Raw genomic sequence first — 21,810 nt, forward strand, 5'->3', positions numbered from 1 at the left:
TGCTTCTAATGTAAACATGACTATTAGAATGATTTGAAGTTTTAAAATAAAACTCACCAATTTATGTTTTGATCTTATATAACAAGCACTATTAAAACAGAAAAAAGTCGCTTGAAAAGCTAGTAATATATAAACTTGACTGTTATTATTTCAACCGAAGTTAATTTTATTTAATTTCAACATAGAATATCTGATTGAAAAAGTGCTTAAGTGGTTACAGTTATGCTATAATTCCAATAAATATCGGCATTTTCTTTCAAAAAAATAGTTATATCATTCATTTGTAGACGCACTTGATTGTAAAGAATCCATATATAAAATCTATTATTAAACTGTTACACACACTTCGATTACTTTTTATAATTCAAATACAGAAGTGATATAGTATACTGAATATTTTTGATAACAACTTTTTCGATCTCGGTTGTTCTCTAACTACCGACCCGGTTTGAATTCTATCTTTTATGAGAGCAATAAATCTTCAAATTTGATTACGCAATTCATGCCATGATTCAATTATATAATGTTATTTATAATTCAATTATATAAGGTTGTGTCGACAGCCCAAAAACAATAATTTGTCAAAAGTAATTGGACCCATAATGTTAAAATCAGCTGTTTTGTTTTTATGTTTCCAAAATAAATCTTTCAAATATTTCAATCTAAGAAAATGCGTTTTTGAGTGATCACTGATTACGAAGAGATTGTAAATAACACAAATCATCAAAGTGTTAACAAACAATTCATGTGAAAAAACAACAGATTTTGACATTATGGATTCAAAAACTTCTTTCGTAAGAGGAAGCAAGCTTCGCATCTACACAAACTTCTATAACGAAAGACAACTTTTTACTCATAAAGAAATTTTTTTTTTATTATTTCATGACTTTTTTGTTTAGATTTTAATTATATTGTGCGATTTACAATCTATTTGCTTTCAGTTATCACACAAAGAGCACCATTTTTCATTGAATGAAATTTTTGATTTTATTTTCAAATCACAAAACCGAAATGGCTGATTTTGACATTAAGAATTAAAAAACTATTTTATTAATTTCCTCATTCCACACAGTTTCAATTATATTGTTCATTTCCTATAGATTTTTTTGGATGCTTTTCTCCTTTCCTTCTTTCTTCCTTCCTTCTCCTCCTTTTAACCAAATAATTCCAGCAGTTTTTATTGAGATCTGAACTATTTCCTGGCCACGTGGCAGACTCAATTCCTTAAAAAAAATTTGTTTCGTAACCTGTGAGTGTTTGTAATAAATTATTGAAAAATCCATTTCAATATTTCTATGCCTCAGGCTGAACCATACCGAAAAGAAAGGAACAGCGGATTTAAAATTCCACTGTATTTTTGATATTCACAGATCCCCAAACCATTAAATAGGGCAAATACTTCACGGTGGGCAAAATACAACTTCCCAAAAAAACGCTCTTCTTTGCCACGACGCACAGTGGCATTTCCGTCGGGTCCAAACAAATTTGGATTTGTTGGAAAAAATTACATTTCGCCAGTCGGATATAAACCAAAATGTGTGATTTTGTTTACTCCATTCGTTGTTTCTTCATTCGGTTAATGATAATATGGGTTTTTGGCTGGACGTCGCGCCCTTAATCCTAGATTATTTAGGACATTTTGCATTGAACGTGGATTTATTTTTACGTCAGTAGTTTAGTAAATTGTTGAATGGTTTGTTGAAGCTGTTGAAAGCGATCAGTAATGCACGTCTTTTTAATTTGTCGTTCCTGACGAGTCTCCTCTTTTTTCGGCCGCCCACTATGCGTATAATCTTTAATTACATTGCGCATTCTCCAATTACTTATTTTTATCTAACCTACGATTTCAGCTTTCTTTTCCATTGACAAAATCACGTTCAACTTTACTTCTTTAAACAAGTTATTCAAAAGAGAACACCGCAAGTACTGAAGAAAACAGTTTAAAAAGCCCAAATATGACAAATAGTGTCTTTTGAGTGAATAGTGACAGTTTAAAAATGGATTATTAGGACATTTTTGAGTGCGTGGGTTTTTTTCAAGCAATGTTTTAGATATTTGCAATATGTGTGTAAACTCGGGACTTTAATATTACATCTTTATCCAAATTTGTGACTCTAAACAGTAGTTTCTACTAAATGTGCAAATATGTAATAAAACTTTTGGAAGGGATGCTCTTTACTATTTCGTTCAATGACTACATATGTATGTATATGTACATATATACTATTTATACATATACCATATGTGCGAATGTATGGCAGATTGTTCATTTAATAGTTTTTCATTTCGAAATCTCCTGACCAAGTAAAATTCAAATTTTGCGTCAAATGGAATTACGATAAAATTAAAATATTTATAAATTTGGGTCTGATGTTTGGGCCTATAACTTACATATACTTGTAGTATGTATGTGCATGCAACAATTTTAAATTTCTAATATACTTATGTATGCCGTAGGAGTTGTTATCGTCCTTAGAAAGGGACGTGTTATTGTTTACCAAATTCCGGTTTTTTATTATAATTTGGAGCTTAGCTATAACACTTTCTAGGATCTCTACTAACGGAGTATTCTGGGCGTGACAATGAGACGTCCAAAATCCATTTTCACATTTTAGGGATTTGAAAAAAGTTTTTTTACGCCGATCGCTTTTCGGCAGGTTCAGTTTAAGTTCTTTTATTCCCAATTAAATGCATCTGATTAAAAAATTAAAGTTACGATTTTTTTGTTTCAAAATTATATTACCACTAAATGCCCCTATTGCGGTTTTCAACCCAACTGCATTTCAGTCGAAGTTTAAAAATTCGGTATTGTCAACTTCAACTCAATCCGTCAAAAATAAATTGCGGTTGAAGTATGATCGAACTTCAACTTTTCTTGGTATTGCGGTTTTCAACTCTGTACAAGTGGGGTGGACTAGTATATAAATAAACTTCAACTGCTATTAAGCAGTTGAAGTTCAACATTCGTGCAGTGAAATACAAAAAAATATTAAAGAAAAATGGAGGACGGGTAAAATAACTATTTTAATTAATGTTAAATTAATTTTAATTAATATAAATTTTATTTTTTATAAATTTTTAGAAAAAATAAAGTTGCAAAAAAAAAGCAATTCGAAAAATTGGTGGAGTTAATGGAGAAGTTTCCAGAAGTAGGAAGAGGAAAGCCACAATTTGGAAACAATAAATTCAAATTGCTAAATTAAAATCTTCGCAAAGATTATAATTTTTTTTTTGTTATTTAAGACACAAAGTAAAATTTTTTTATTTTATTTTTAATTATTCTGGAATGAAGTGATATTTTATATTTGTGTACCATAGTTTAAGTTTTCTTTAAAAAATAAAGTGATATTGTTATTTAATGAATTTATTTACATAAATATATGCCTGAATAAATAGCACATTACAAATAATAAATAAAATTTAATATTTTAATTATTTAGAGGGAAGTCATAATATTATTGCGAATTATTCGAGCCGTATCCTCTTCTTCCCTTTCTTTGTCCAAAACATCATTGGTCATTGTAGTATTTGAAGTAGATGGTATTTCTTCCGGAGATTCCACTTGAAAGTGTTGGCAAATATTGTGCAATGCGCAACAAGCATTGAGTATACCAATTGTCCGCTCTACAATATTCCGGGCCTTTGAGTGTACCTTTTGTACCATTTTGTTTCTAATATAACTCAGATTTTATACATACAATCATCACGTTTAAACTGTAGTAGCCCTTTCTGTTAAGACAAAGATGTTTCACTACTTTTCTTGGTGAAATTATGCGAACATGAGTCCCGTCAATGCAACCAACTACTCTCGGGAAAGCACTTTTTGAATAAAATGAAACTTTTGAATCGTTTTGCTACTCCTCAGTCATTTGAATTTTAATCCATTGGGCGTTCCTCGCACACGTTTGTGGAAATGTTCCTTCATCTCATTCAGTAAAAAACAAAATGCTTCTTTATTTAATCGAAAATAACTTATGAATCTGCAACAAACATTATTAAAAAGCAATTTAATTGTGAAAAAACTATGGCTTACTTTGCATTTGGAAGCTCCAATGGATTTGAGTGATCACGAAGGCTTTTTCGTATACGAGCACATCAATTATGCCCCCAGTAATTTCGTCATTGTAATATAAATCAAAACTTATATCCATTTTTTATTTATTGTTTATTATATATGTTTATTCACTTTTTCGCGAGCGACAACTGAATTCAATTTTTAAATATGTCGTTTACAAAATTTTAGCTGTTTCACTATCTTTCAAATTTCCCTTTCTTAGGTTGGCAACGCCAATCATACTTCGACTGAACTTAGTTGAAGTTCGCAATACCGAAAAAGAGTTTGGTTGATCTGAAGTTGAGTTGCCTTAATTTCAATTCGACCAAGTCGGGTTGAAAACCGCAATAGGGGCAAAAATTTTAGCTTTTACTGTGTGATTCCGCTTAGACGAACAAGAAAACATTAACCAAACCCATTTATAAATTTTCGTGTAATTTGCGTAACATACCAGTTACATACCATTAGAAGATACAAAGACTAAAACATATTTTTTTATCAATATCAAAATGTCTTTAACCCACTTCTTGAGGATATTTTATTCATCAATAGAAGGTTCTAACTTCAAATACTACAACACATCGAATTTTACAATAAAACAATTTATATTAATTGTGATCACAGTTGTATAGATGGTTTATATTGCACTTCGTTCTTTACAATGCACAAATGTTGATGATTCTTGAATTCACCGAGATTAGACAAATTCTTCGCTGCAAATGGAAAATACGTAATTTCCTTTGGAAGTCTTTTGTACAAGATGCTGGCATGTAAACAGTATAACACGTGCAAGTGAACTCAATAAATACTCTACATACATATGCAAACTTAATACTATACTAATAACTTTGGTACTTGTTACAGACTTCAGACATTACTTTCTTCACTATATTTTATTGGAAGCATTATATTAGGACTTTCATTAGGGGGATTCGAAGAGTATTGAGAATTCAGATAGTTGGTTTTCCTTTGTAACTGCGAATTTGATGAAGATTTGGTTACAGTGGATGTTTCTGTTGTCGCATTTATAATCTGAATATTGGAACAAGTTGGTGGCTTCGTTTTCGAAACACTGCAATTCGAACCCACAGGGTAGACTGCTGCTTTACGTTTGTTCGACTTCTCTCCCAATTGTGAAACCAGCGGAAAATCCTCAGTGCGTGTAAATATAAAATCCTCAGAAGACAGTCGTTTTCGAATGCGACCACCAACCGTTTCATGCTTTTTTTGTTTTGTAGGAACATTAATACTTGTGGAACACCTAGGAATATTAGAGTCATCAATAGTTTCGGCAGAGTTGAGGTCAGCCAGGTATGAAACAGATTCGAGTACTGGAAAATGTGACTCTAGAACACCCGGCCTTATGATGATTATTTCTTCAGGGACACTTTGGCACTCTGAGATACCATTACCGCTAGAATTACTACAGTACATCAATTTACCAGGTGTTGAAAATTGTTCGATAGAAGAACTAGCACTATAAAAAGTCGTATCAGCCGATCCACAGTTTGTATGCTTATCTATATCACCCATTAAGGATCGTTTGTGTTCAAAGAGCAGGGAGTGATTATCTTTAACTTCAGTCACCTCAGCTTCATTCAAAATTTCACTGTCACTAAATGTTAACTTTTTTGTATTTCGCTCAGTTGGTTTTTGTTCTATTGCAACACTATCTAATGGATCTAGTGATTTTGAGCTCTGTTTTGGTTGGAGCACATTACATCCAATTGAGTTATGCTCTATGCTGGAGTCATGTTTGGAAGGAAATCGGCTGAGACTTTGCACTGATTCATAACTATCATCGCTTGAGTCAAAACTTGACTTTTGATTGTTATTGTTGCTATGAACGCCATCAAATATTGGCGGTAATGTTACAAACACTCGGCCCATACGTTTGTATTGATCGACATTGCGACTGTCCTCGGCACAATTAGAAAGATTCTCACTGAATTTCGGAGCTCGTCTCATTATCTTTGGTGTATGCAATTGCGACTCAAATATGCCCTCAAGCACGGCTCGTCCATTCGTATTATCAGCGGCCAGATTCAAATTATGAAAATAAAGTTCTATACTATTAGCTAAGCTAATAGGAGCACTCGTGCGGGATGATATACTGGAAATTTCAGATAACGTTTCAGGACTAGCTAAAGGTGCCAAGCCCAGCGAATCATCGTGCAATGAATCTATTGGTCGTGACACATCCGAAGCTCTTCGTAATGCTGTTATGGGTAAATTACGCTTCCGTTTCTCGGCACGAACCGAGTATTGACGATATAAAGCATCTTTGGAGACGTGTGATATTGGCATGTATTTCCCTATGGCCACAGAATCCGCATCAATATCGAAAGCTACAGTCTTTAAGCGTTGAATGGGCAATGGATCACGATCATTTATAATCACCGTAGCAGTTTCGCTCGGTACGGAGGGACTTCGGCGCGTTACTGTTGTTATGCTCTCATCAACTGATATATCGTATAAGGCCGAGCTTAACTGACTTCGTCCTAAAATGCTACCAGCAATCGATGAAGTTTTACTTGAATTTAATCCACTAAACGTGGTGATGTCAAATGGAATTTGCAAATTGGCAAAAGATGTTTCGTGGCAGATTTTACGGTGTGTTGCTGGTGTTACATTAATAGAACTTATATTAGGATATGAGTTATGCGAAAGGCGGTTTAGGCTACCCTCAGGTTTTAAAACGCTGATTGGATCTATGGAACCAAGAGGAGTTATGCGTTCAACATCAAAGTCATAATGGTTAAAGTCGTTGGATAATGTAGAGAATGCATTTGACGTCTGACGTTGCGGCTTCCTTGGTCCACTTGCAGACACAACCTACAACAATAAACGCATGATATCTTAAGGAATTTCTTTTGATTAAAAACAAAATTAACAGTAGGAAAACTTAATCCCTTAAATCGTGAAAAATTATAAAACAAAAAAATAAGAATTATTATCAAGAAAGCCCAAACAAACCGCGTCGTACCGGCAGATGAAAATAAAATGTGAAAGCAAACTTTTTAGCAAATATAATATATATTAAAAAGTTATTTTATTTGAGCAGTGCGTATTCGCGATTTTTCTCAACGAAGTCTCATAATTGATGACTCAAAGCCAACAGTGAAAAGGTCACTCTACAGTTATTAGCTATTGTGGAGAGGTCGAAGGTAGGCACTGTTCTTGTAAAGAAAACGTTCGAGTAATTGTGGATTTTAATCTCGTAAATGCGACGACGAGCATGAACTATAATACATCGAAAGTAACTATGGTACCTGTAAATATGTACATAGGCATGGTTTTATAACTTGTATGGCCAAACAGTTTAATGCGAAAGAAAAAGGCAATACAGGCACAAATAAACAATACACATTTGTGTGCAACTTTATTATCAAACTAAATAGGCGAATAATAAAATTTAATAAAATTCATAATTTAATAAATAATTCGATTAAAATTATCGCACATACATTAGTCTTTAATTTCGATTAAAGCGTCAAAATGAAATGAAAAATATATAATAATAAAAAATAATATATGGAATATATAAAATAATATATGGACAAAACACATATATGTACATACTTATAAATATAATATTCTGCTCTTAATTTAATTCAATGAAAGACTCAAATAAATAACAAGAGGTCAAAGAAACAGTCTGGCTACATGAACTATAAACAAATATAGGCAAGCTTTGAGTTGCTTTAGAATAAAAACTTAAAAATAGTTGTGATGTCTAAGACTCAGTACTAATTAATGATGAATTGCTACCATCGGCAGTGACGGCAATTACCTTTTTTAGCGCCGAAAGTACTTTATCGGGCATGTGATCCTGCAGCATAACGGGTGAAATGAGCACTTCGTCGAAATCGTACGTATCGGCCCAAATCGCCTGATAGACCGGTTCATGGCTCTTTAGAACACTTCTGCAATCATTAGAGACAATAAACTCAAATGAAAATAGGATGTATTGATCTCTTTTATATCACTTATTTATATATTATATGCATGCAAAAACAGATACATATGTGGAACCGAATTATACCTAACGATTTAATCTCACAACTGGATCCCTAACGTACTGAAAACGCATGCAAATTGTAAAGTACCAAGAAAAAAAAATAGGGCGAAATTAATTTCATAAAAATTAAACATTAGTTAGAAACAAATCGAAACTTATGTAATTTTGGTAAAGGTTTATACCGTGCATATTTTGGCTATATGTACATACATATGTGAAGATCATGCCAAAAACTTTTTCCATGCACTTATACCGTAAAAGTTTAATGTCTGTATATAGAGCTAGATTTCGATATAGAAATGCCTACCTCCAACCGCTGTCGTACTTTTGCCTGAAATATTAATAAATTTTATTGAAACCCCGTTATTGAAAAAAGTGTTATAAAAATATGCAAACAGTAACACAACTCTAATCTTATACATTATAATAATGAAACGCTTTTTCTTTATGTACTAGCAGAACGTCCGATTCACAGCACGGAAAGAAGTGAAAATTTGCACAATTATTTGGTTATTCATGCAGAAGGTCCTGACGGAGACCTCTTTTGCAAAATCACCGTCAATTGAAGAAATTGAAATTAAATTTTCGTTTGTAAAATAAATTTCAAATAAAAAAAATTTTTAAATTCTAAAATGAAAATGCATCAAAAATGTTAATCAGACAAAATTTAGGTTAACACCACCACCACGACGATGATCATAGCGTCACAATATTCGTGTACATACTGTGTTTAGTTATTTGGTGTTGTTAATAATCTTTGATATGTATTCAACGGTTACAATGCAAGCGAAGCCGCGGGATAAGCTATTTCTTAATATTTGACTATATTTGAAATATTTTGTCCAGCATTCTGACATACATAAAGTCTTGTAAAACAAATCCATTGCTTTTGCCTTAAAATTTTTATGATTAGTGGTTTTCAATGTATGAAATAACTGTGATATTCAAATACAAATTTTATAGAATGGTAAATTTAATTGTAATTCAAATATTTTTAAACTCTAAATATTCTTTTTATCGCAGTGTGTCGTAAATAAACAAATAGTAGAAACTTACTCTTCTGGCTTGGGATGATGACGTACTATGTGAATTATTCGCCCAGGAGGGTATAGTGGCTACAAACGATAGAAGTTTATACTAAAAATTATATTATATGAAATATTATTATTTCATGTGAGTGTATATTATTAGTCAATCGTGCTAAGTTGAAAAATATTTCATAATTTTATACGTTATTTATTTTACCTTAGGGAATACTAATTCAATATGAACCCCTACCGGAGGTTATATTTTGTTAATAATAAAAATAAACATATATTTACCTGATGTAATGTCAAGGCAATGGAACTATCGGTAGGATGTGCACTTGTGGAACGTGCTGAGTCTCTTTGCTGGAAGGTCATAAAATGCGATATGTCAAAATATTTATATAATTTTCAATGGCTTTTATGAAAAACGTTAAACATACTTCTTGATATTGATTAATATGAGTGTCTTTGCCGGACATCTCAACAACTGATGTTGGCTCAGGTCCACATCCACAGCAAATGACTGAACATGATATTGTTTTCCACTGGTATAAAAATTATTTACAAATGAAAATTGGTTAAAAAATTGACCTTGTTTAACTCACTTTGGGATCAACACTTCTCTGGATTGCATTAATTAAGTCCGCACGCAAAGCTTCCATTTGGTGTAATCCAATGCGAGGTACGACATCTTTCCCCAACACAATGGATGTGATGAACGACTTGGTATATTCTACCGCTGGCATGCTATAGAATATGTAATAATAATTTTAAGAATATATTTTATTTTTGACAATGGAATAAGAATTTTACTACAGATGATACTTATTAAAGTCTCATGTATGATTTGACTTAGTCCATTACCTTAGTAGACCGCCTGGTGGTGAGTAGCTGAAACACTGTAATGACGGATAGTCAGCCTTCATTAGTATGGCTAAAATAGCAGCAGTTCCGGCACCCAAAGAATGGCCTACTAAGACTAAGCCAAATGAACTTGTTTCCCTATCACGATTATGACTTAGCGCCCGCTCGATCAATCCTTCTTCCTCTAATTTATTTTTAATGTAGATAGCTGCCTGCACCATGCCTTTGTGACCAAGCCAATCATCGCGCGGTGGGGAGAGCGGCAATACCTCCCCATCAGCGTTTAAATCGGTGAGTATATCTTTCATACTTAAAGTGCCACGTATGCTGACAACAATTTTCTTCTGAGTGTAATCTACAGCCACAAAGAACGGGGTCTCACCGACATCAACGTGATACGTGGCGTAAATGATTTCTACATCACCAACTTGAAGAGTTTTCTTTAGGGCGGCATAATTACAAAAACAACAGTTATCTTCTATAACAAATGGTGTTTCAGTTTGGGGACGGCAACAACATGTAAAGCATCTAAATTCAAAATGAGCAGTATTAAAATATAAGTACGACACTGGTATAGAATAAACATATGTATGTGCGTATTTAAGAAACTTTATTTCACTCACTTTAATTCAGGCAACAAATTGTACATTTTCGATCGGTTTATTATAAAATACATTGGCCAGCCGTAAGCACCCTGAGCAAAATACATATAGTGTATAACTGTTTGGAAGAAATCGTAGTTTTTTGCATCATTCAAAGCTAGAAACTGAGTGCGGTCAGTGATAGGAACGCCACTCAAAAACTCGTATGTGCCATTTTTTCTCTGTGTAAATAAAATTACAAAAGACACACAAGCATATTAATTAATATATTATACGAAATTAGAGCAGTTTCATTCACAGGATTTTAAAAAAACGGAAAAATCGCAAATTTGCGAAATATTCTACGGATCATTTTCAACAATTTTGACTGCGAGAATATAGGTCTAAAACCTGTTTAGAGCGATTTTCAAAGCGAAGTTTATAACTTAAAGATTTATGGGAGGTATATGTTATAGTTGTCCGGTTTTCTATATTTTTACAGTCATTGTTAAGTTGTATATGATAGAAAACAGTTCTAATATTTTTAAATACACGCAGGATTCTTATAAATGATCAATAGAATATCAAAATGTAACTATGCATTAAATTTCATTTGGATATCTCATTTTTATAATCCCTAAAAAATAATCTTCGCCTTAAAATTCGCTGGCTTGAAACTGGGTTTAGACCCATAGTCTCAAAGTTGTTCAGGATGACCCGTAAAACATTTCCAGTGTATACGATTTTTAGTGGTTGATAGTAATTATTTAAAAACTTGATATGCATTAACCTGCCGCACAACAGCTTCTCGTTCTATCTTTTGAAATTTTCGTAATAGCACTAAACCTGCAACAACATCTGAGGGCACCACATCAAGTTCTCGAAAAAAATCACTCAGTAATCGCGCTATATCCGTAAAGGAGTTTCGATTACGATCTGTTCCACCCATACAGCAAAATAACAATCGGCATCGATGGTCCCAACTGTCTTGATAAGCGCGCATCACTTTTCTGTAAAATATGTACATAAGTATATGCATATTTAACCAAGGTTTATATTTTCAAAACTGCATTTATGTAAGTTATATACATATACATGTGTATATATGCAAATAAACTAACCTTTGACGCCAATTGCGATTCATACTGCCACTACGCTTGTAATTGAAGCGAGATTCAGTCTCTCTCATTGACCTTTGATACTTTTTCATTTTGACCCAAGAACGTCCTGCAGCATCGAATGTACACCAAATGGTAATGAGAGTTATGAACACCAATGCCCAGTTGCAAATTACTATGGCTGAAAATGTAATAATATACGATATTAGAAATAGTGAAAATTTAAATAACTAAAATGCAGTAATTACCCATGAAAAATTGCTTGGCCTCATCGATGGGTGCGTCAAAGTAACAGTTTGTTAACCACATTGTACTTAACACTAACCATGTAATATCAAAAAATATCACCACTGGCGAAAGAAAAAAGGGAAATGATTTCAGGGATATGTTCCACCTATTAAATGTCTTAAGCTATTTCTGCAGGCAATGCCGAGGGCATCTAAAGTATTTTAAGAAATTATACGCATGCGTAAGTATGCTCGTACCCTTGACTTATTATTCACGAGTAGTTTGTAAGTGGTATATATTATAATTAAATCTGATGTCCGTCTCACGAGACTCTCAGCCATTAGGCAAGGTTAATGGGCATGAAAAGTGTGCACTTACTGCTTTTTAAATATATCCAAAAATTTATCGTTGTTCGTGCGGCAGAGTCCAATATACTACCTCGCATAGATATAATGCAGATGCCTGCCTCAACGCAAACTGAACCTGAAAATATAATAAAATCAATTATTAGAAGAGTATCTCCTGCTGTCGATTTTAAAGATTTATATTCAAAATTTACCAAGTAATATTGCCAAATAGCATATCTGAAGATAGAATAGTAGCTTCACGTTTAAAATTGAAAGGTCATACTCCAGTATCAATAGTGATATAAGCACAATTACAAAGCTGAAAAATACATTTGTTTAATGCATAGACATATTGACTGGATTAACTTACCATATAAGATGTGTAGTTAACAAAAAAGCTCCAGGTACTACGAGATCGTCTGAGCCCACCGACCAACGGCGTCGGAAAACAACAAGTCCAGGCATCTAGACAGGGTTACGGAAAATAATAAAATAAAAAAGAGAATCACAAAATTTGTAAATATCAAACGTTTAATTCTTTCATCTATTAATGCAAGATACTTCGCCTAGTATCCATTATATTAAATAATGATTTCTTCTTAATCATAACATTTCCTTGCACCGATGATGCAGCCCAATGAATATTTAGCCTCCTCGTCCGATAGTACCATTGCAAGAGAAATACATACATATGTATATTATATTACTGCGCAGTTCTATTTTGACCGAGGGTTGGAACGTGTCCGTAAGATTTGGAAAGGACATGTTGTTGTAACGGGTACCTAATCTCCGTGGTAGGATTAAATAAATTGTTATCGAAGTGTATGTAGTGTTAGCAGGGCATGCAAAGAGGTGGTTAGTGTTATGCGGGGACTCGTTACACGCTGGGCATTTGTTTGATATGTCAAGTGACTTGAGGATTTATTGCGGCTCTGTACTTTGGCAATAATGGGATTCGTGGGGATTGAAGGCAGTCGGAATTTTAACGCCATCGTCTATACTCATTCGTCCAGTAAGTGAATATGGTCACTGTGGATTTAGTGGGTGAGACGTTTACGTTTGAGCACATGCCATTGATTGCATTGCCCGACGTAATCGAAACCCTCGAAACGGTACGGATGATTGTCGACCGCTCAGGTAGCTCATAGTCCACCTCTTCAGTGGTTTTTGGTTAAGGCCATGAACTATCTTAGCGTTTATGACGTTAAGTGCTTTGGTGGTGCTGTGCACTTTTCGGAAGCCTTCTATACTGGGAAGAGGAGATTTAACGGACGATAAGACTGCCCTATGTTTGCGATCCGATTTTCCACGCATCGGGTATTTGAAGGGTGGCCAGCAACAGGTTGAGAACTTTGATTAGGATGCTTCCTCCCGTCGAGCATTAGCATGTTAATTTCATCAGGGCCAATGAATTTGGACCATTTTGCCTTGTTGATGATTCTCTGAACCTCTGCATCGGTGAAAGTAAGTGGTGGTATTTTGCGCAGTCGTCGGGTAACATCGTTTGCCTTTGCTTTGTCTACCGAGGGCTGCAGGGCAAATTACCGGCTAAAATAGCTCGCGCACTTCGTCGGGTCCGAAGAGGCATGGCCATTGAATTGGATTTTAACTCGGTCATCATGTCTCTTCGGATTAGACAAAGCCTTGACAGTAGTCCAAAGCTTTCTCATACCGGTGGAGAGGTTGCAGGACTTCAGGTGCTCTATCCATTTTATCCACTTATGTTGATTTGCCATTTACCGTATCTAAAAATTGAGATCCCATATTCGATTATCACAGGGATCGGCATGGTGTAAGGTGTCGCGTTCATTAGTTAAAACAGCAGTTTCGGGTAGGAAATTGGGGCGGAGTTCCGAGATTCTTCCCGCCGGGATGAAGCGAGCGGTAGCGGCTGCGATAGCTATATCCTGCCATTCTAGGGTAACATTCTTGCGTTCGATAACACGGTGTTCGATTGCACGGTGTTGTGCAGTATGAAGGCTAGGCCTCCACCATTATCACGGTTGCAATCTTTACAAATTGCGTTGAATCCTGTACAAATCAGAAGATCTGAGCGGCTGTTTAACTCGGTTTCTTGGACTCCAGCTAACGATACGCGTCCCCGGCTTATAATTGAACCTATCTCCTCCATCTTGTTCTGGAGCCCGTTGCAGTTGTTGCGGGGCAGTGCGCAAATTTGTTACAGATGTTTACAGCCGTAGATGTTAAGGTCGATGTAGTGCGTTGGCAGCATGGGGCCACGTAAGTCGTGGTCCACTCTCTGTGTGTCTTAAGGCCTCAGTAGGTTCTAAGATGGCTCCATCCAATGCATGTATTATACCCAACCGAGATGGAGTTTGGATGGAGCCTTTTGGTGCAGACGTAGCGGAAAAATTCCTCCGGACCCTGATACGGAACAACCCTGCTGCAATGCATTTCCCTAGATATGACAACTCACTTTTGTTTTCGATAATCCACACCCATGTGGCCCAAAAACGATGTAGACCGCGGATTTAAGGTATATCTGAGATAGGAGGCATCTCAAAAAGTCACATTGGAGCTGCATGAAATATTTGGCTAGATAAAGCTATTGACGCAATGGGTGTCGCGTTTGCTTCCTCTGATCTACAAATGTCATCGTTAGACTATTTCATACCACTGTTTTATTTTGTTTACGCGCAATCCGAAGTAATTTCGACTTCGTTCTGTGGGTCCAAAGAACAGTCTAAGTAGTGTACTTAATTCTGCGGCCGAAAAGTCTATGGCCTGAGTCACAGCGTTTGATCTACGTCGAGTACTTAGAGAAGAGCTAAACTGATATATTTTACTGAGTCGATATATTGGGCCTGTTCGACGCCGAATTGCATTTGGAGCGACTTCTTTTTGTTTCCACACTTGAAAGAGTGACTCTGCCGACAGAAATTTAAGTCGAATGAGGAGGTTATCACTCCCACGGAGGCCTACTTTATAAACCGCTAGAAAACGTATATTTGAGACGGGTGAAAGAAGTTGGAGCATCGCTGTATCAAGTGCATCTAGCTATAAACAGATTTTGTTGAGATATAGTATAAAACTTAAATGTTTATCTTTTGAAACTACAATATTTTTGGGCCGGAGAACAATTCCTCGTATGTGCAGTACATTTAATGTATGTATGTATTAGTGAAGACAACATTTCCGAAGAAAGGCTATTAAGAAATGCTCGAAAAAGTTGATGGATAATCGAATCTTTGAAATTATCTTCAAAAAAAACAATTAATTCAAATAAAGAACAGATTTTGCATTTAAAATGTATAAAAATCTTTTGAAAGTAAATAAAAAAAATTATTGTTGGAATATAATGTCTTTGTAAAACACTTGTACATAAAATAACTGAAAGTAAGAGAAATAATTTTTCTTACAGGATGTTGTAATTAACTGTATCTGAGTGCTTCATAGATAGATTTAAAAATAGCTTTTATTTTACTACGTTTATATATATATGTATATATGTATGTACATGTACATATATGATAAAATTAGAACATAACATATATACATACATATGTATGTATATGTACATACATATGTACATATATACATATACAAATTTAAACATATCCCATAACATTAAATATGTATATCATAAAATTAGAAATTACCTTTGAATGTTTTTAATAGTAATCAACTGTTATTGGCGGTAATGGAAGAAGTCAGTATGATGCAGATAAATTGAACAGAAAACCTGAGAACGCTGCCATTTGTCCTCCATGCGCATTAGCCTCGAAACCGACAATCACTTTCTTTAATGTATTTCCCTCTTTGGCATTATTTGAACTCACTGAGAATTCTTTATTTATCTACGAATTGTTCATCGAGACCATGCGTTTTGAGCGAATAAACAACATTTTGCATTGAAAAGATCATTGGACGCTAATTATTTTACATTTTATATTCCAATGTACATAGTATGTATAGAGCTGCATATGTACCTGGGTATTATTAGAAATATAGGATGCACCGGCGACATTTGGAATAATCAAAAGCAGTATTAGGTCAATGATAGATTTCGATCGATAAATGCACGGATTTGACTTTGAAGAGCACGTTTTGGAGTATTCTGAAGACGCTAAAACTCACAATTCACATTTTGTATATAACTTTGTTAACAACCACTTATTTTAACCAATGAAATAGTATCGATTTGGTTAAGTTAACAATACACATAATATACATATGTACATACTTGTATGTATGTAATTTTTGTTTCACTTTTTTATTGTTATATATTTGTACTAAAACGATGTACGCGTACACATATGAGTATGCATAATAAAATATATAAACATACACACAGGCGTGTTCATAGCTTTTATCATTTCCAAATTTTGCTACATCCACTTTTGCAACGCTCCCGCTGCAACAAACGTACACATTTGTATATTACTCGACGACGTCGACGGCGGTGCCATCTTCAACGTCAACGCTAACGCCAAGTGCTGTAGCATTGGCGAAAGCGACCAAACATTAATGTGTCGATGGCCAGTGTGCATTAAATTGTCACATACATACTACTTCTTTAAAAGTTTATATTTAATTCCCATACCAATAATCTTCAGATATTTTGGTGATGAAAACTTCAAACGTGTGTCTTTTGTATTTTATTAGCAGAATAAATGATTCATTATTTCATTATTAAGGAAAATTTGTTAACAGTAGATCCCGCACGAAAATTAAAAGTAAACCCAAAGCACAAGCCATAGAAATACAACAATCCACAATTTGCACATCCACTCTCTTCGTTAACACAATCGAAAATGATATGGAATTTAAAGTGAAATTATACTCTACTCACGGTATCCGTGTACAAATGTACTCCATTTTCTCTTGCTGCTCAGTATAACAATTTACCAGAGCATAAGAATCATTTTACTTGCGCATTCTCATTTCATTAATGTTCTCTTGGAGAAATGTTACAACTAAAATATTATCGAGGTAATATTGTCTAAATAAATTTGGGAAATATACATTTTATATTGCTTAAGACTAAGTTGACGTTCATGATATTCAATCAGATGAACTTTGTATTGTCTGAATACGTTAACTGTAATGTAATATTTTTACAATTCCATATTTTTTAACAACATATAGGAGCGATTGCTATTATGTAAATAAAAACATTTCGGGATCCGGTATTGAATTCTCTACAGCATTTATAAGTTTTAATGGCTAAAAATTATGTTGCCATATTTTTGCTACTTTTCAAAATTTTTACGGAATCAAAAGGCATCAATGTGGGGAATTGTTTGTATGTGTAGGTGGAGAAGATGTTTTTATTTATTACTTTGGACTTAGGGCTTTCAGATAAAACAATAAATAAAGATTCGATTTGTTTTGAATCATTTTGTGTAATCCAATAACTGAGGTGTTCTTTTGTCATGTCAGGAATAATTTCGTAGCAAGTCACGGCTAGCAAAACTCAAATTGAATGCAATAGAAACTAACACATAACACCGTGCAACCCATAAGTCGTTTGCAGGGCCTTAGGCAGTGTTTACTTTCGGGAAAGGTCCGAACTGTACTCATATGAAATCATTAATTGTACATATGTACATAGTATGTATATAGTTGATAACTTATAATTACGCAAAACTAGTAATTACATGTGGAGACCTAGTACTAAAGACATAAACTCTAAAATTATACATATTTTGAGATAACTTGTTCTACATGAATATAATACAAAATAGAAGAAATTTGTTTCTTGGTCCGTCTTATTAAAGATTTTTTGTCGATAAAGTTTTAATAACTTCACCAGAATAGAGCGCCAATCACTTGGGAGTGGTCATAAACGATTATTTTACATATGGTTCAAGCAGCTCACGACTTTCGGTCTTAAACCAAGTATCCTCTGGGTAGCAAAAAAACAAAGGTTGTGCGCTGTTAAAAGAAAAAGTCAGAATCGGATGAGAGACTATATTTTTTGATGACGAGCACTGCCAACGTACCAAGGATTACGATTTGCGGGTATGCATCTGGAATGCTCGGTCCCTTAATTGGGAAGGTGCCGCCGCCCAGCTGGTTGATGTTCTCGTAAGAGTAAAGGCCATGGAGCCACGGGTGGTCTTTCGCACAACGGTCGGTAAATTCAGCTTCCATTAGCATTGATTCGGAATCTTGTTGCAGGAAGATACGCACCCGCCTCTGTGCAGAAAAAAAACGCACGTCAAGAAACACAAAGAAGGTTCGACACCGAAAAGCTGTAATCACAACAGACAGCCGAACGAATTTCTACTCGATTTGCACTCCAGCTTCCTGAGAGCACTCATCAGCAACTCCGTATAATGGAACTGTGGGAAGGCATTTCAAGCTCCTTAAGTACAGCTGCAAAGGAAACTATTGGTTTTCGGAAAAGACAAAAGAACAGCTGGTGTAAAGAGGAGTTTCGTGTCGCGTTTGAGAGAAAACATATGGCCTAACTCGTAACGTAGCAATTGACCAGAGCACGCACGGGAAGAGATAGATAGCGAGAGTTGATGAGGGAAGACGCTTCTGCAGACAAAAAAAAGAGAGAGATCGAAATGCGTGAGTACGAAGAGCTTGACAAGCTGGCCGATAGCAATGAAAGCGTAACACCAGTAGATGGTGAACCCCATTCCCCAATCAATGACGATGGAGCGGGGACTGCCTTTATGCCGCTATGTCTGAATTTGGTATCCCCACAAAACTAATATGACTGTGCAAACTGACGTTGAGCAATACGAAGACTTCCGTCAAGATCGGGAAGCAGCTCTCCGAGCCGTTCAATATCAGATGAGGTTTAAGACAAGGCGACTCCCTATCATGCGACTTTTTCAATCTATTCCTGGAAAAAATAATTCGAGCGGACGATCCTCAACAACCGCGCCGTTAGTTATGTTTTCTCCAGACTGGGTAAAGAAGCGAATCAATTGAGTCTGGTAGTGAATAAGGACACGGCGATCTCCTGTCATCAAACAAACAGTCGTCGCACTGTTGACAGTTATAACTTCGAAGTCGAAGATAATTTTGTCTATCTTGGAATAAGCATTAACACCAACAACTACGTCAGCTTCGAAATCTAACAGGTTCTACTTCGGCACCAGTAGGCAATTGAGAACTAAAGTTCTTTCTCCACGAACAAAGACCAAATTCTACAAGTCTTCACTATCATCCCCGTTCTGCTATATGGTGCAGAGCATTGACGATGACAATATCGTATATATGAGTGGACGTTGCGAATTTTCGAGAGAAAGGTCCTTCGAAAGATTTATGGTTCTTTGCGCATTGGCAATGGTGAACACCGTACGTGATGGACCGATGGAGCTGTACAAAATATACGACGACATTGACATAGTTCAGCGAATTAAGATACAGCGCCCACGCTGATTAGGTCATGTTGTCCGAATGGATGAAAACACTCCAGCTCTGAGAGTTTCGACACAGTACCTACGGGGGGAGGCGAAAGAAATACCAGGTTGGAGAAGACGCTGGCTACACTTAGAACCTCCAATCGGCGCCAAAAAGCGAAAAGAAAAATGACTGGCTCGCTGTTGTAAATTCGGCTACCATTTTAATTGCTTTGGCTGATATCAACTTTCAGAATATAAATATTATTTTATATGGTTGCGGTTTTGTCTTGTTTAGTACGGATTAGTTATAGAAAGAATTTACCTTTCCAATTAAAAATACATTTTTTACATCAAATTGGATGGTTCCAAATATGAAAGCATTTTTATTTCTTGTCTATTTACGTAGTATGTGTTGCATTTAAATTGGGTAGATTACAATAGAGATCTTATAAATAACATTTTTATGTTTAGTCTTTAAAGCGGAAACTACATTGTATAAGTGTAGATAGTATACTGCCTTAAAGAAAAAAAAGACGGAAGTTAAATGTATATGTAAAAGTATAATAAATAAAATGTATACATTATTAAGTGAATATTTAAGTTAAAATATTTAAGTATGTATGAAAGGGTGTGTCAGAAAAAAGCAAATGTTCTTTTTTTCGCTTCGTACTTTCAAAAATTGGTTGAGATGTCTACTCTACGAAAGAATCACCAAGTATGAGCTCTTAATTGCAACGGTAAGGTCCTAGCCTAGCGGTTTTTTATTTTTATTTTTCTTATCTTCCAACTACTTGAAAAAATATTTTGTTTTGCTTAAAATATATTAACGGCTGACTAAGTATTTTAGGGTAAATTAGTTTTTTTCTTTTGAATTTTGTAACTCAATGAAAAAACATCATTTTAAATTGAAAAGCTCATACTCTAGTAGGAAATTTAATATAATAATGCAAAATGTCGAAAACCGTTAGGCGGAGAACATTCCCTTTACAATTAAGAGGTCATATCCATTGATATCCTTTCGTAGAGGGGTCTACTAACCAATTTTCCAGAGTACGAAGCGAAAAAAGAACTTTCGGTTTTATCGACCCACCCTAATGCATATATTGTCCAAATTTATAAATTTGCTCGCATTTCTCTACTACTTTCCATAATCCGTGTATACAATATTCTTAACGATGTTATTACAAATTATTTTACTATTGGTATTTTTCTAAAAGGAAAAGGTATGCATGTTTAGCCTCTCATACGAATGAAAATTATATCTTAATATAATTTCAAAATCTATTTTGGGATTGACACGAACTGGGACATCCAGAATACCCGAATATTTAAATACATATGTACATGTTAGGAATAAATAAGGACTATTAAGTATCCGCCAATGAGCAAGTATATTATACATACACTTGTGTATGTGTGTCTACTAAAATTATCATTTTCTTTATTTCAAAATGTAATCCTACACGTCTTTGGAAAAAATAAAAAAAGATTAATAATAAAAACATACTTCGAAAAACTAAGCTAAATATCCATAAAATTACACATTTGACTGAAACTCATGAATCTCATGATATTAATTATGTAATGACTCAGTTATGACTGAAGCTCATGAGAGGTTGTGAAAGAATTGAATTTATTGAAGTCGTATTCCACTTTTTTTCCTGCGATGGTTCTTGTGTATATATTTTGGGCAGAAAAAACACTGTTTGCCCAAAAACAAAAAACATTATGAGCGAACCGTCAGATATATACTACTGTGATCAAATTGAAAGGTGAATTTTGTAATCCCCTCCCGCTACAATACACTTATGCCAACGAACTTTCCAGTCATCATAGCACTTTGAAAAATCCTCTGTCGTGATGGCCATCAGAGCCGTCTTCGATTCAGCTATTATATTCTCAATTGAGTCAAAACGATGTCCCCGGAGTGGTCATGTGAATTTGCTGAATAGCCAGAAGTTACACGAAGGTAAATCAGGCGAATGCGATGGTTGCGGCACGATATTAGTTGAAAATGTGGCGAAATGATCACCAATAAATTCAGAAATAGTAAAAATCGAAGAATTTACTTTTGGAGCCTCACAAAACGATGCGTATTTTAAATACTAATGAGTATTTTGACGTGAAATTTAGCATAGATGTCACTAACAGTACTACCAACTTACAAATTCAAAGGTATAAATTCAAAATTCACCTTTCAGTTTGATCACAGTAGTACATATGATGTAGTAATAGTATAAT

The 21,810-nt window shown here is 34.7% G+C and overlaps 1 protein-coding gene across 2 annotated transcripts; it reads right to left on the reverse strand.

Annotated features, from left to right (window-relative positions):
* Positions 1-3,348: 3,348 nt before the first annotated feature.
* Positions 3,349-17,022, reverse strand: LOC126760765 (uncharacterized). 2 transcript variants are annotated; one of them, XM_050476646.1, is made up of 17 exons: positions 15,862-17,022; positions 12,612-12,706; positions 12,454-12,560; positions 12,273-12,377; positions 11,915-12,016; positions 11,670-11,847; positions 11,339-11,558; positions 10,591-10,790; positions 9,968-10,495; positions 9,709-9,850; positions 9,544-9,648; positions 9,398-9,466; positions 9,132-9,190; positions 8,383-8,406; positions 7,848-7,980; positions 4,034-6,889; positions 3,349-3,980 (listed from the first exon to the last, which is right to left on the reverse strand). In XM_050476646.1, the coding sequence occupies exons 2-16, from the start codon at positions 12,704-12,706 to the stop codon at positions 4,922-4,924; spliced, it is 4,035 nt and encodes a 1,344-aa protein (XP_050332603.1). In that variant the 5' UTR covers positions 15,862-17,022; the 3' UTR covers positions 3,349-3,980; positions 4,034-4,921. The 2 variants fall into 2 exon arrangements, with proteins under 2 accessions (XP_050332603.1, XP_050332605.1); XM_050476648.1 differs by lacking the exon at positions 8,383-8,406.
* Between the last annotated feature and the right edge of the window lie 4,788 nt (positions 17,023-21,810).

The sequence above is a fragment of the Bactrocera neohumeralis genome, chromosome 5, assembly GCF_024586455.1.
Source record: "Bactrocera neohumeralis isolate Rockhampton chromosome 5, APGP_CSIRO_Bneo_wtdbg2-racon-allhic-juicebox.fasta_v2, whole genome shotgun sequence".
Lineage (NCBI taxonomy): Eukaryota > Metazoa > Arthropoda > Insecta > Diptera > Tephritidae > Bactrocera > Bactrocera neohumeralis.

Coding starts and splice junctions, on each gene's coding strand:
- LOC126760765 (XM_050476646.1), bottom strand. CDS start 12,706: ATGCCTGGACTTGTTGTTTTCCGACGCCGTTGGTCGGTGGGCTCAGAC. Junction 9,467..9,543: donor ATATTAATCAATATCAAGAA/GTATGTTTAACG, acceptor ATGACCTTCCAG/CAAAGAGACTCAGCACGTTC. Junction 9,191..9,397: donor TTGCCTTGACATTACATCAG/GTAAATATATGT, acceptor TATCGTTTGTAG/CCACTATACCCTCCTGGGCG.